The 16,125-nt window shown below is 40.2% G+C and overlaps 1 protein-coding gene across 1 annotated transcript in view; it reads left to right on the top strand.

Annotated features, from left to right (window-relative positions):
* Window positions 1-12,970: 12,970 nt before the first annotated feature.
* LOC135700059 (vesicular glutamate transporter 1-like) overlaps window positions 12,971-16,125 on the top strand; it is a 36,680-nt gene continuing 33,525 nt past the window's right edge. The window contains exon 1 of the mRNA XM_065220449.1: window positions 12,971-13,070. Coding sequence (XP_065076521.1) covers window positions 13,063-13,070 — 8 coding nt within the window. The 5' untranslated portion in view covers window positions 12,971-13,062. The remainder of the gene's footprint in view (window positions 13,071-16,125) is intronic.

The raw sequence follows: 16,125 nt of genomic DNA, 5'->3' as shown, positions 1-16,125 counted from the left end.
TACGCAAATGCCCACACCTTGGCCTTAACCCCGGCCATAAGATTCTGCACAACCTGTGAATCAACCGTTTTTTGCATGTAAACCCATACTTTCTTCAGTTCCTCGACTGTCTTCACTACCTTAGGTCGTTTAAGAAGGTGCTGCTTCATAATCGCCCAGTACTTCTCGATGGGGCGGAGCTCCGGAGTGTTGGGAGGGTTGAACATTTTCGGCACGAAATTGACCTTATTGTCCGCATACCACTTCAGCACGTCCTTGGAGTAGTGGCATGAGGCCAAATCCGGCCAGAAGATTGTTCGGACGTTGTGGGCTTTCAGGAGAGGAAGCAGCCGCTTCTGGAGGCACTCTTTTATGTAACCTGTCCGTTCATCGTGTCCTGGGTCACGAAAGGTGCACTCCGCTTCCCGCACGTGCAGATGGCTTGCCAAACCAGAAATTTTTTCGCAAATTTGGACATCTTCTGAGTGCGGACATGCTCCGGAACGCTGAACTTATCCTTGGCCGTGAAAAACAGGTTGCCGGGGATCTGTTTGAAGTCGGCCTTCACATATGTTTCGTCGTCCATGATGCAGCATTCAACTTTCGTCAGCATGTTGAGGTACAACTTCCTGGCACGGGTTTTGGCGGACTTGTTCTGCTTCTCGTCGCGATTAGGGGCCTTTTGTACCTTGAACGTTCGAAGCCCAGCCTTAGTTTTGGCCTTCTGGACAAAACTTCGGCTTAGGTGCAGCTTCTTAGCCACATCCCTAACGGAGGCGTTCGGATTTCGGTTGAAGGCCCCAACTACGCGGTTGTGATTTTTGGTGTTGTACGGAATACTTTTTCCTTCACTTCTGGGCTTCCGATCGGTGGTCAACCGTTCCTCGAACCGCTTAATCACTCGCGACACCGTGGAATTCGTGATTCCCAACGTTTTAGCGATGGAACGATGCGAGAGATCCTTGTTCTCGTGATGAATGCGCAAGATTTTATCACGCACGAGCTGTTCTTTCGACTCCATTTCCGCGAGTTTTGATCACAGGACTTTAAAACTTGCAGGATGTAAATAATGCACTATGAACTAAATCCACCCAAATTTTCATTAAATTCTACCCAACGGTTAAAAAGTTAGAGCAATTTCATAGTGTGGCAATTTCATCGTGGACACCCTTTATCAACAAGTTTTAAATTACTCCTATAAACCCTGGAAGAAAGAGCGACTGACAGTGAAATGGTTAGAACAGTGAGTTTTCCACATATGTATTTCATATTTTGTGAATAGAAAGAGATTTTATTACTTGTCATGACTGTGAAGGTATCGAAAAACTAGAAAATTTTAATTTAAATTAGAAGAAAAATTAAACAGGATTAAGACCTCCCTGGAATTGGAAGAATATCGATTCCTTACCGATTTGACATACAAAAGCTCACTGGAAGCACAAAAAAGAAAACTTCCAAGTGCACCCTTCAAAAGGAGACCAGCCACATACACCTGGATAGGATGCAGAATGCACAAAATTGTATGTATAAAAATCTGATGCTTTTAAAGCTTTTCGTAGACACAAAACCTCCACATACTTCGAGGATTATTCAAAGCTTGAGACAAAGCAGAAACAATTAATCAAAGCTAAAAAAACGCGGTTACTGGCGCAATTTCGTCGAGGTACTCTCACGAGAAACCTCAATGAACACCTTGTGGAATATGGTTAGCAACATGCGTAACCACTTATCTTCTACTGAGAGTGAAGAATACTCCAACCGATGTATATTCAATTTCGCTAAAAAGGTCTGTCCGGACTCAGTTCCAGCACAATATATTCTTCGAGAAACGTCTCCAAGCGGCGGTTCTCTGGATAGACCATTCACAATGCTGGAATTCTCTATGGCTCTTCTTTCATTGAACAACTCCTCACCGGAAAGCGATATGATTAAATTCAATCTTGAAAAATCTCCCAGATATCGCTAAAAGACGCTTGCTAGACTTATTAAATTCTTTACTAGAAAACAATATATGTTTTTTCCTTGATTTGTTTTTCATCGATCTTGTTTTCCATGCTGAGCACCAATGCTACCGACGTCAGAGAGGCAGCTCCCACACCTGGACCCTACCTATCGACCCATCAACTCATGCACTGGGGACCAACGGCTTTACTTCCCTTCCGAAGGAAGGCGTGATCAGAGATGTTATGCCTCAGAACATCCCGGCGGCGCCGACTGGGATTGAACCCAGGCCTGGTGCGGTGAGAGGTAATCACGCTTCCCACTACACCACCGGTGCTGCTTCAGAAAACAATATTGTACCGCCTGAATGGGACAGGTCAAGTAATAGCCATTCGAAAACCTGGCAAACCAGCGTCTGACCATAATCTATACCGTCCGATTGCTATGCTTTCGTGCATTAGGAAATCGTTGGAGAAAATGATCCTTCGGAGACTCGATCAGTGGGCCGAATCAAATAACTTGCTATCAAATACACAGTTTGGGTTCCGCAAGAGCAAAGGAACAAACTATTGTCTAGCGCTGCTTTCCAAAAATATTCAACTGGCCTTTGCGCACAAGGAGATATTGGCTTCAGTATTCTTGAAAATTCTTTTAGACAATCTGCACAGATGTGGATTTTCTGGAATTTTAAATAATTTCTTGTACAAATTGTTGTCAGAAAAGCAAATGAACTTCTCTCTTGGACAACTGTCAACTTCCAGAATATGTTACATGGGCCTGCCCCAAAGCTCATGTGACAGCCCTCTTCTTTATAACTTTATGTGTCAAAGATATCGACAACTGTTAGGCAGAACAATGCACGCTAGGACAACTTGCAGATGATGGTGTGGTTTCCGTAAGAGGTTCACATGCCGTGAACTTGCAAGGACCATTGCAAAGTTCCTTAGACAACTTGTCTTCTTGGTCTAGGAATCTAGGGATCGAATTCTCGCCGCAGGAAATTGAACTGGTAGTGTTTGCTCTAAAGCGGTACTCAGCGCAAATGCAGTTTAATCTTTTGGGCAGAAACATTAATCAATCATTGTCTTTCAAGTACCGGGACTGGTTAGATTTCAAGTGCACTTGGAATACCCATATTACGTATTTGAAGCAAAAATGTAATCAGAGGATCAACTTTCTCCATTCAATTTGCGGCACATGGTAGGGTGCTTACTCTAACGGGAGACCTCATAACGCTTTATAAAACAACTATTCTCTCTGTTCTAGAGTACGGCTCTTTCTGCTTTCTCTCGGCAAGAAAATGTCACTTAACACTCCGAATACGATGCTTCCGAAAAACGTGTAACGGCAAGTTTGCAATGGCACAACTTAGCCATTTATTAATGAATTTCAAAAATTGTGGTACCTTTAGAATTTCTAGGGTTTCTAGATTATTTTGACTGCAAAAAAAAATTGAAAATAGAGTCGTCTACTTTTTTAAAAAGCGAAAAGAGTTGTTACACGTTTTTTTGAAAGGTGTGTTTGTAGGGTTTTGCAAGTGTCGCAAGATCTGTAATTTAGATTAATGGGCACAAATGTTCACAATTAGCCAGAATACAGTCATGGTTCCTATATATGGATCCTGGAGACAACGGAACGGTCCTCGAAAAATTCGGAACATCCGTGAAAATGGTCAATCCATGATCCTGATCCTAGAGCTCTGCGGTTTTTTTGAAAACATTAGGAGCTGTGATATAAACAAATATTTGGGGTTGTGACATAATCATGTACCTGGATGGCCATGGGACCGTCCTCCGGAAGATCCGGAATATCCGTAAAAGTGGACAATCCATGAAACTGATCCTAGAGCTCCGTGTTTTTTTAACATTAGGATGTGTGATATAAGAATGAATTTGGGCCATGGACTCAGATGGCCATGGGACCGTCCTCCGGAAGATCCGGAACATCCGTAAAAGTAGTAAATTCACGATCCTGATCCTAGAGCTCTGCGATTTTTTTATAAACATTAGGAACTGTGATGATAGAAAGAATTTGGGCTTGTGACATAAACATGAACCTGGATGTCCATAGGACCGTCCTGCGGAGGATCCGGAACATCCGTAAAAGTGGTAAATTTACGAACCTGATCCTAGAGCTCCGTGGTTTTCTTGAAAACATTAAGAACTGTGATGATAGAAATAATGTAGGCTTGTGACATAAACATGAACCTGGATGTCCATGGGACCGTTCTCGAAAAGATCCGGAATATTCGTGAAAGTGGAAAATTCACACCCTAGAGCTCCGTGGTTTTCTTGAAAACGTTAGGAACTGTGATATTAGAATGATTTTGGGATCGTGACATAACCATGAACCCAGATGGCCATCGGGACGTCCTCCGAAAGATCCGAAAAATCCGTAAAAGTGATCAATGTATGGAACTGATCCTAGAGCTGAACGGTTTTTTTTCGAAAACACTTGGAACTGTCATATATAAATTAATTTGCAGTCGTGACATAAACATGTACCCAAGCCCATGGGACCGTCCTCCGCAAGATCTAGAACATCTTTAAAAATGGTCAATCCTCGAAACTGATGCTAGAGTTCTACGGTTTTTTCGAAAGCATGTGGAACTGCGATATAAGAAATATTTTGGGGTCATGACATAAACATAGACCCAAATGGCAATGGGGCCATCCTCTGGTAAGTCCAGAACATCCGTAAAAGAGGTTAATCAATGAAACTGATCCTAGAGCTCCGCAGTTTTTTTTTCCAAAAACATTAGGAATTGTGATATAAAAATGAATTTGTGATCGTGACTTAAACATGATTGATAGCCATGGGACCGTCGTCCGGAAGATCAACAACATCCGTAAAATGGTCACTCCATAAAATTGAGAGGTGGAAGCATTACTATGACGAGCACCTCAACGGTGATGCAGCAGAAAATGAAGGTGGCACGGCAACAGACCTTGGAGCACGCTCAGAAGACGACAGGCTACCAGCCCCTGATCTTCAAGAAGTTGAGGAGGAGATCGGTCGACTGAAGAACAACAAAGCAACTGGTGTAGATCAACAACCAAGTGAGCTATTAAAATACGGTGGTGAAGCACTGGCTAGAGCGTGGCACTGGGTAATTGCCAAGATTTGGGAGGAGGGGATATTACCGGAGGAGTGAAGCAAGGTGCTGTATGCCCAATCTACAAAAAGGGCGACAAGTTGGATTGCTGCAACTACCGCGCGATCACACTGCTGAGCGCCGCTTACAAGGTACTCTCCCAAATTATACGCCGCCGCCTGTCACCATTTGCAGGAGATTTCTTGGGCAATACTAGCAGGAATTCATGGGTTCATATTCGCGATTCGGCAGGTTCTGCAAAAATGCCACAAATACAACTTGCTTACACATCATTTGTTCATCGATTTCAAATCCGCATACGACACAATCGATCGTGATCAGCTATGGTAGATTATGCACGAGTACGGATTTCCAGATAAACTGACGCGATTGGTCAAGGCAACGATGGATTGAGTGATGTGCGTTGTTCGAGTATCGGGGACACTCTCGAGTCCCTTTGAATCTCGAAGGGGGTTACGGCAAGGTGATGGACTTTCGTGTCTGCTATTCAACATTGCGTTAGTATGTGTGATCAGAAAAGCAGGGATAAACACGAGTGGCAAGATTTTCAGGAAGTCCATCCAGCTCCTTGGCTTCGCCGATTACATTGACATTATGTCACGGAACTTTGAGACGAAGGCGGAAACGTACATCAGACTCAAGGCTGAAGCTAGGTGGATTGGACTTGTCATCAACGCATTAAACACAAAATACATGAAAGGAACAGGTTCAAGGGAAGATAATGTTAGCCTCCCACCCCGAGTTCAGATTGACGGTGACGAAATCGAGGTGGTCGATGAGTTCGTGTATTTGGGCTCTCTGGTGACCGTCGAAAATGATACCAGCAGAGAATTTCAAAGACGCATTATGGCAGGGAATCGTGCCTACTTTGGACTCCGGAGGACGCTCCGGTCGAATAAAATTCGCCACGAAGTTGACTATCTAAAAGACGCTGTTTAGACCGGTGGTCGTCTACAGCCACGAGACCGTGGCTATGCTCGTGGAGGACAAAAGCGCCCTTGGATGACGGAACGTGGAGGAAGCGAAGAACCAAGAATTGCACCAGCTGTTGGGAGAACCATCCATCGTTCACATTGCAAAAATTGGGCGACTACGGTAAGCTGGGCATGTCGTAAGAATGTCGCACGACGACGCAGTGAAAATGGTTCTCGAAAGCGCCCCAACAGGAACAAGAAGACGAGCAAGGTGGATCGACCAAGTAGAAGGGGACCTGCGGACCCTTGGCAGACTACGAGGCTCGAGTAGAGTGGATACGACTTCTTCGGACAGCAGAGGACAACAAGGCTTTAGCCCGATTGCAAGCCATAAAATTGATCCAAGAACGAAAAACCGTGGAACTGTGATATTAGAATGAATTTGGAGTCTTAACATAAACATGGAACCGAATGACCATAGGACAGTCCTCCGGAAGATCCGTAAAAATGGTCCATCCATGATACTGTTTCTAGAGCTCCGTAGTTTTGTCGAAAACACTTCTAACTGTGATATATGAAAGAATTTAGGGTCGAGACATCAACATGAACCTGGATGACCATTGGAACGTCCTCCAGTAGATCCTGATCACCCGTAAAAGTGGATCATCGATGAAACTATGAAAAAACCGTGGTTTTTTTTTTCGAAAACTCTTGGAACTGCGATTTAAGAAAGAATTTAGGGTCGTGACATAAACATGGATCCATGAGACTGTCCTCCAAAAGATCCAGAACATCCGTAAATTTATCATACTGTGAAACTGATCCTAGAGCTCTGCAGTTCTTTTTTAAAAACTGTGATGTAAGAAACATCTGGATCACTTTTACGGATGTTTCGTATCTTCCGGCGGACGGACCTATGGCCATCCAGGTCCATGTTTTTTTTATCTTTATTAAGGCGACTTTCAGCCCTGGGCTGGTTCGTCTCCGGTACGTGTTTATATCATGACCCCGAGTTCTTTCTTATATCGTTGTTCCACATGCTTTCGAAAAAACCGTAGAACTCTAGGATCAGTTTCAAGGATTGACCATTTTTAAAGATGTTCTAGATCTTGCGGAGGATGGTCCCATGGCCTTCTAGGTACAAGTTTATGTCACGACCGCAAATTAATTTTTATATGACAGTTCCAAGTAATTTCGAAAAAAACCGTGGAGCTCTAGGGTCAGTTTCATACAATGACCACTTTTACGGAATTTTCGGATCTTGTGGAGGACGGTCCAATGGCCATCTGGGTCCATGTTTATGTCACAATCCCAAATTCATTCTACTATCGCAGTTCCTAACGTTTTCAATAAAACCATGGAGCTCTAGGATCAGTTGTGTGAATTTTCCACTTTCACGGATGTTCCGAATCTTTCGGAGGATGGTCCCATACTCATCAAGGTCCATTACGACCCCAAATTCATTCTATCATCTCAGTTCTTGGTGTTTTTTTTTTCCAAAAACTGCGGAGCTCTAGGATCATTTTCATTGATTGACCACTTTCACGGATGTTCCGGATCTTCCGGAGGATGGTCCTATGGACATCCAGGTTCATGTTTATGTCACAAGCCCAATTTCTTTCTATCTTCACAGTTTCTAATGTTTATAGAAAAACGAGGAGCTCTAGGATCGGGATCGTGAATTTACTACTTTTACGGATGTTCCGGATCTTCCGGAGGACGGTGCCATGGCCATCTGGGTTCATGACCCAAATTCATTCTTATTTCACAGATCCTAATGTTAAAAAAAAAACGGAGCTCTAGGATCAGTTTCATGGATTGTCCACTTTTACGGATGTTCCGGATCTTCCGGAGGACAGTCCCATGGCCATCTAGGTACATGTTTATGTCACGACCCCAAATATTTTTTTGTATCACAGTTCCTAATGTTTTTAAAAAAACCGCAGAGCTCTAGGATCAGGATCATGGATTTACCATTTTTACGGATGTTCCGAATTTTTCGAGGACCGTTCCGTTGTCTCCAGGATCCATATATAGGAACCATGACTGTATTCTGGCTAATTGTGAACATTTGTGCCCATTAATCTAAATTACAGATCTTGCGACACTTGCAAAACCCTACAAACACACCTTTCAAAAAAACGTGTAACAACTCTTTTCGCTTTTTAAAAAAGTAGACGACTCTATTTTCAAGTTTTTTGCAGTCAAAATAATCTAGAAACCCTAGGAATTCTAAAGGTACCACAATTTTTGAAATTCATTAATAAATGGCTAAGTTGTGCCATTGCAAACTTGCCGTTACACGTTTTTCGGAGGCTTCGTAGTCGGCGTAAAGTTTTTTACCCACCGTATTCGGAGTGTTAATAAAATTGGAAGGAATTCAATTTCGTTGTCTGCGTATTGCTCTCGGCTGTATGCACTCAACGTATAATATAAGTCTCGAGGTTCTGGCAGGAGTAACACCCAGTGCTGAGTTGCATCACGGTACTGAAAGCCTTTAGATTAGCAAATGAGATTCCTACGGTTAATAATCGAAACAACTGAGAACCCTCTCTCCGTAAAACTTCTCACCAGTATGATACAACAACCGTGAGATATCGTTGTTTTGCTTTTCTCACTCATTCGCAATATCACTAACACTGTGGTCATTGACGGTCATCTCATTTCCAGCATAAATACGGTTATGACGGTCATTCCCCTTCCAAAATCACGGCTCATAGCTGTGATGTATCAAGGAAAAAGTCTTATCCTGCGTTACACAATGGTATCATAACCAGTAATTATTATTGTGATAATTCATATCTGCATGAACACGTACTACCTGCAGTCACGAATGCTTATTCATGGATAGAGATTTTGTAGCTATTCATTTTTTCGGATACCGTGACGCTTGAGCTCCAAGAATTAGGATGCTGACCGCATATCGTATCCATATTACCGAAGCCCAAGTATCAAGGGATCCGTAAAAAGCAAAACCAATAAAAAATCCTTGCGTAAATAGGAATTCCCCACTAAATATTGGAATTGTGGCTAGAAATCAAAGCAACCATTGGTATCCATCAACAAAGAAAACTTCAAATCGTTACTTTGAAGTCCGTAAGGAGACGCAATGTATTTCAATATATCTTCGCTAAAATGAATAGCAAATTTGTTTATTATTCAGTTCCAACCTGGATCGGGTATCAAGATTGGATCTGCATGTTTTCGGACAAACGTCAGTTTGATCGTTTGCTTTTAAAACCCAGCTCAGGTTGATGTTTACACTTACAAAAAGTTCGGGTTCGCACTGAATTGTCGAAGTTCCACCTGTTGGTTCCATGATGGTCCTTGCAATTTTTCGGAGCAATTCATAAATTTAATATTTTTCGCTTCACTTTTCGCATGAAACGTTATAACGTTGAAAAGATGTTTGTTTTTTGATTTACGGTTTAGTGACTTTGCAGTCAATTTAATTGTTTATAGGAAAGTTTGAACATACTGAGAGGTAAGCACATATCATCGGTAAGAGAATTGTGTGTGAGAAAATTTGCGAAAAAATCTAAGGGCACCGGTGGGATTCGAACCCACAATTCCCATTCAGTACACGGGTGCATTGCCAATTATACAACGGTGGACCTATGGTCTACGGATGTATTTGGCTAATGACATTTGAGTTTCGAATCCGGTGCCCTTAGATTTTTTTTCGCAAATTTTCTCACACACACGTCTCTTATCGATGATATGTGCTTACCTCTCAGTATGTTCAAACTTTCCTATAGATATTTGTTTTGACGGTAAAATTCTCGTGAGCTTGTCAATTGTGAGTTGTGCCAGTTTTGAGATTTATTAAGCATCGTAAACAATGACGCGTACGTAAAAGAGAATTGATAGAAGGTGATCTAAGAGACGTTTCTCAGTGGAACTGACAGCTAGAAATCTGTATGTGTGAGTGATCTGGTGTTAATGGTGCTGAATGTAATCATAAACAAAGCAGAAATTCATATGAGAATAAACTGTCAGTTCTACTGTGATCTGTCAAAAGGGAACAGGGAAGGTAAACAAAAAAAGTCAACTGATCGCAAGTGTCTCGTGAACAACCTTATTGCCGATGGATCATAAAAAAAAGTGAAAGTGGCTTTAATTTGCAAAAATTGAATTTTTGAAGATAAACGGATATTTTTCGACATTGTAACGTAATAGCACCCACATATTTATTTGTTAAAAGGAAAATGAAAATCCAACATTTTCTGCAAAATTTTTCGTATGTTCTGAACTCAACAACTTTTAGCAAGAACAGGAAAATGAGGGAGCATTATTCTCACTTCCCACTTATAAATGCCCAACAGAGATGATCAGTGAGTGAATGATTTTGCTACTCCCTCCTTGTCATTTAATCTCACTGTCATGGATGGCTTTTATGAAGATGGTCTAGTGAGGTAGAGGTGTTTCCAAGTGATATGCTAGTTGACCGTCATTTTTGAGATGTGACGGTTATGCGAGGATGACCGTCAAGGAACCAGAACCGTTTCTGGGAGCTCTCTCTCAGAATACCATCAAATGCGGAGTGATGAACACACTTATAAAAGCAAATTTAGTAGAAATTCTTGGGCTGAACACACAATCTCGATTTATGAGAATCCACCACGACTGCATATCGTCGGATATTTGTCTTTCTTGTTACACTTCAGACCGTGCTCACTTCATCAATCGCAGTTTCTCAATTGAATATGATCTGTCCATGAAACAAGTGATCAAATTCAAACTATTATTATCCCACGTATTTTTACTGAAAAGTACCAACACGTCAATTGCGTGAGAATATATGTTACAGACGGGTTACGCCTCAATGGATCCACTGGCTTCGGTGCCTTCAATGAAAATTTTAGCGCATTCCGCAAACTTCAGCAACCTTGTTCCGTTTTTGTTGCTGAGCTGGCAGCAATAAACTTCGCGTTGGGGATGATTTCCAACATGCCCGCAGACCATTACTTCAACTTCTCGGATAGTCTCAGTTCGATTGAGGCTATTTGGTCGATGAAACCAGGTAGGCACTCATCTTATTTCCTTTCAAAGTTAAGGGAGCAGATGAGTGTGCTGGTCGAAAGATCATATATGATTACCTTTGTATGGGTCCCCTCACATTGCACAATCTCAGGCAATGAGTAGGCGGACTCTTTCGCAAAGGTGGGCGCGCAGGAAGGCGAACTGTATAACAGGCAAATTCCACACGGTGAATTTTACCATTTAGTGCGTCAGAGTACCCTTTCGAGTTGACAACCGGATGGGAAATTGGTAATCTTGGACGGTGGTTACATTCAATTATTCTTAATGTTTCTTCGAGAGCGTGGTTTAAAGGCTTGGGCTTAAGTCGTGACTTCATTCGCGTGATGAGTAGACTTATGTCCAATCACTACTAGCTAGATGCGCATCTCTATAGAATAAATCTCGTGGACAGCAACATCTCTCGGTGTGAAAACGGTTACTATGACATTGATCACGCAGTTTGGCAATGTACGGATAATGACGCCGCCAGAGAGCGACTTTTCAATACCCTCGAGGCCCAAGCAAGACAACCCTATGTTCCTATCAGAGACGTGTTGGCAACCCGCGATCTCGGCTATATGCAGTAGATTTATGTGTTTCTGCAAATGTCTAGTATAAGAATTGAGTTCCTTTGTCTTTTGTTTCTCTTTATTAGTTTTTGTTTGTCTTGTTCCTCCGTCTCGATGAGTCTCATCGTCGGTTACTGGTCACCATAGCCGGTCGAATTCCAGACGAAAGTCAAACGTGCACTCTTTGACACGCCTGTGGATTTGAGGAAATACCTCACCCATTAAGTGAGCTAGACAAAGGAGTGCGCATTTGATTAGTGTTGTCGCATTAACGGCCCTTCGCCCTATTTCAACTTCTGTTCAATTTCCGTTCAAAACGGAAATTTAAATCTACACAGCAAAAAAATAATTTTGATATAAGCTTAAAGTCGATGCACTTCAACCGTGTCAAAAATATGGTGTAATATTATTTGCCAAAAAGGACAAAATTATCATTAATACAGTGCATGAACTGACATTACGCTGTTTATTTTTGTGGTCATAAAAATTACATGAGATTTTCAACATGATTGAAGTGCATCCTTTTGGATGTAATATTAAAATTTATGTTCTGCTGTGTATCCTCTTCAGCACTTTATCTAGCACACTAAAACTTTGAAAAACGTAAACTTTACGTATGAAGTAACTAAAAACTTTGATTAAACAACTGTGAATTTCGCAATCAAAGAACTACAATAATCGATTTAATGATTCGTGAGCATTCATTCAAAGTGAGCACTCACGACTCATAAAATCACACAGCAAAAAAATAATTTTGATATCACATCAAAGTGGATGCACTACAATCATGTCGAAAATTTCATGTAATTTTTATGACCACATAAATAAACAAATGCAGTAAAAGCAGCGTAATGTCAGTTCATGCATTGTATTAATGATAATTTTGTCCTTTTTAGCAAGTAATATTACACCATATTTTCGACATGATTGTAGTGCATCCACTTTGACGTGATATCAAAATTATTTTTTTGCTGTGCACAGATTGTGACTCTCTGATTAAAATATCTAATGATTTCATAATTCCAAAATTCATTTTTTAGCGGTGTCATTCCTGGATTTCAGCAATAGTGACGTTTGGTTGTTGAATCCTGGAAAATGTTCCACTAAATTTCAGCAATGTGCGCAAAAAAGTAAATATGGGGAAACAAAACAATGTGTTTGGTTATTTTTTCTAGGTCTACATTTATGCGATTTTTTAAGCCCCAGTTTCATGATGGTTTTTAGTACTCCGGGGCTTAAAAAATGATCTCGATAACTTATCTTACCTTTGTGCTTTACCCTTACCCAGTGCTATTTTTGTTGTTTTGCATGTTTAATTATAACTATCAATTATTGTATTCTTTTATCTGCACTAAATATATGTACTAAATGGTAAACTTTTAATTTCAGATGAAGACAGTTTGCACAACAAAGCAATTGTGAAAAGTAGAGATAGCATCTTACACACAACACAGTCACAAACACTTGCATGATTGTATATTTGTAGTGTCTGTAAAATAGTCAAACTGTTATTGTAGTGAAAATGCATCAGTAAGTATTGTGATTTATTTTTCTAACATCCTGTACAATCATTAACATTAGGGTGGGTCAAGTTTGTATGTTGGTTCACAACCCCCTGTGGTCTTCGATAAAGTTCATCTGCATTCATTGCCTAATTAATGTCCCAGTTATGGGAAATATTTAGTAATACGTTAATTGTTGATAATGTAAATGAATAGTTTTTCTCCGTTTCCCATACTTTTTCCCATACAAAATTTTAAGCTATCCTGCATATCCAGATCGCAACAAAATCCGTTCAAATTAAGCACAATTTTTGAGGACCTCAATACAGATCGAAAGAGCAGCGGGTAACAAGAAGTTGTAAAGCTGACCCACCCTTATGATCATACCTAATATATTGTATAATATCAAATTCATTACTTGTCATTCAGAGATATTTGGCTCTTTGTTAAGGAATATTCGTTATTAATTTTCATTTTAAATTATTGAATCCCCCTTTTCCCATCTCCATGCAACATCAATTACTCAGGAATAAAATGAAAGTGACCTAGCGAGATGATAAAAAAAAATAAAAAAATTGTGATCTCTGAGTCACTTCAGATTGAAAAAAAGCTCTCTTTGATTTGTGTGAAATAATAAAAGGAAAACATCGACGAGAGCTTTTTGCAATCTGAAGTCATGTCTCAGAGACTACCATTTTTGACATTTTAATTTACCCACTAGGTCACTTTTACCTTCAGTAAACTGCGAATCGTTTCATAGCAGTTCCACGCCAAATGACGAATCGAAAAAACTTGACCATCTCCGATTTTCAGGAAACTTTGCATCCCAAGCAACACGGCTTGTCAAAAAGAAGTTGAAAATACTTTTCAATGACTTACGTAAAGAATCTATAATACTTCAATATACATTATTTAATACATTTATACAACCTAAAAAGCGCAAGACACGGAGCTTATTAAACTAATTACTGGTCTTATAACATGTTTTGGAAACATCATAAAAACCAGCAGCAAAAAACAAACAAAACAAAACTTGAGCATGGGATTCGAACACGGGTCCTTTGCGTGGTAGACAAATGACTTCTTAGCTTGACCAACTCCGCTTATAATTATCTATCATGTTCTTGCCAATGGCATGAAAATTATATTCTCGTGCAACACGCCTTCGATCCGTCATAAAGACGTGTTGTAAGCAGCAAAGCGTACATTTAGCTGCCAGACATGAACATTCTGAGATATTTGAGTATTAAGATTTATTTTAATTTTTTTTTTCTTAAAATAAATTAAATACATATTTTGATTATCTTTCACAGAAACCCATTATTTTTCTCTACAACTTTGTCTCAGGCATCATTTCGATCATAAATGTCGTTCCCACCCATATTTTTTTTTTTTTTTTTGAAAAATTTCATGGATGCTATTTTGATTATTTTACAAGGTTTTTACGAAAAAAAAAATGTGCAAATCGGAGAAGTCAATTCAAAACATCGAACGTCGCACAACTTCTAATTTTTTAGTGCGAATTATACGTTGTATTATTCTAAGAAAATAACAGTTGCTTAATCTTTTCATGCAGTTAAAGTACACCGATTACACTAGTTTTTAGGGGTGCCGGTGGTGTAGTGGTAAGCGTGATTACCTCTCACACCAGCAGGTCTGGGTTCAATCTCAGTCAGCGCCACCGGGATGTTCTGAGGCATAACATCTCCGATCACTCCTTCCTTCGGGAGGGAAGTAAAGCCGTTGGTCCCCGGTCCATGAGTTGATTGATCGATAGGTAGGGTTCAGGTGTGAGAGCTGCCTCTGGTATCGGTAGCATTGGTACTCAGTACAGAGACCATCGGCTTTATCAGAGATTTTATGTCTCACAAAATCCCTGCGCCACCGGCTGGTATTTGACCTTGGCCTTTTGGGGTGAGAGACAGTCACGCTTAGCACTACACCATTGGCGCCGCGTTAATTTAAAAGGTTGACATGAATTCCTGGTCATTTTCGAATACATATTCGTAATAAGTTCTGAGATTTATTTTGAGAGTTTTAAAGGTCTAAGGCTAAAAATCTCTTAAATAAAGAATTAAAAAAAAAAAAAAGTTTTAAAGATAATTCCATGGATGTTCCGAGGATATTGACATCTGAGGATAGTTCCAAAACAATTCTATAGCAAATTCTAAGATAAGTTCAAGTTAATTCTAAGGAGAGTTCCAAGGGCATTCTGAGAAGAAATCCAAGGGAATCAAATGTTGAGAGTAAAATTTCAAATAAATGCTGAGAAGATTCTTATGATTCTTATTCTAGGGATAATTTCGTAATATGGAAAATTCAAGCGATTCAATTGTAGAATTATAACTGAATGCTTTATTGAATTCCTGGAAGAATCTAAAAACCCACACTAAATCTTAGGTTGAATTTCATACTTTGTGTAAGGATTGTTCAGACTTGAGTTTCTGGACTCTTATAAAAAAATTTAAGGGTAATTCCGAAAAGACTCTCAAATTTATTGAACAGGATTCCTGAAAAGAACTGAAATGAATTTTAATAAATATTGATTAGAACATTCTAAACGAAAATCTGTAAAGAGTTCGATGCCAATGTTTAAGGTACTTAAAATTTAGAAACATTTTGCGGCTTTTTATTCACTCATTTAACTTAGTGATGCTTTTGGCTTAATCGCATTTGGTTTTATGCTGAACTAACTGAGTGTGCCCGGTCTTGTTCGGGATTCAATATTAGCTTGAGTTTATGCACCGATTAAAAAAACATGCTATATCGTACCTAGCCCCCCCCCCCCCTCTACTCCATATGACCTCCACATGCCGAATCTGGTTCCATTTGCTTGATTAGTTCTCGAGTTATGCAGAAATTTCTGTTTCATTATTATGGGAACCCCCCACCCCCCTACAGAGGGGGAGGGGTCTCGAACTGTCATAAGAACCTTTCCCGGCCCAAAAAACCCCTGCATACAAATTTTCATGCCGATCGGTTCAGTAGTTTCCCAGTCTATAAGGTTCAGACAGACAGACAGACAGAAATTCATTTTTATATAGGGGAAATGGCATTAATGTTGACCATGGATCGAAGATTGG

The sequence above is a fragment of the Ochlerotatus camptorhynchus genome, unplaced genomic scaffold, assembly GCF_037179485.1.
Source record: "Ochlerotatus camptorhynchus isolate MF236.1 unplaced genomic scaffold, CSIRO-AGI_Acam_v1.1 ptg000127l, whole genome shotgun sequence".
NCBI classification, from domain to species: domain Eukaryota; kingdom Metazoa; phylum Arthropoda; class Insecta; order Diptera; family Culicidae; genus Ochlerotatus; species Ochlerotatus camptorhynchus.
Note: the sequence above shows the minus strand (reverse complement) of the source record. Positions and strands in the feature narration are given on the sequence as shown.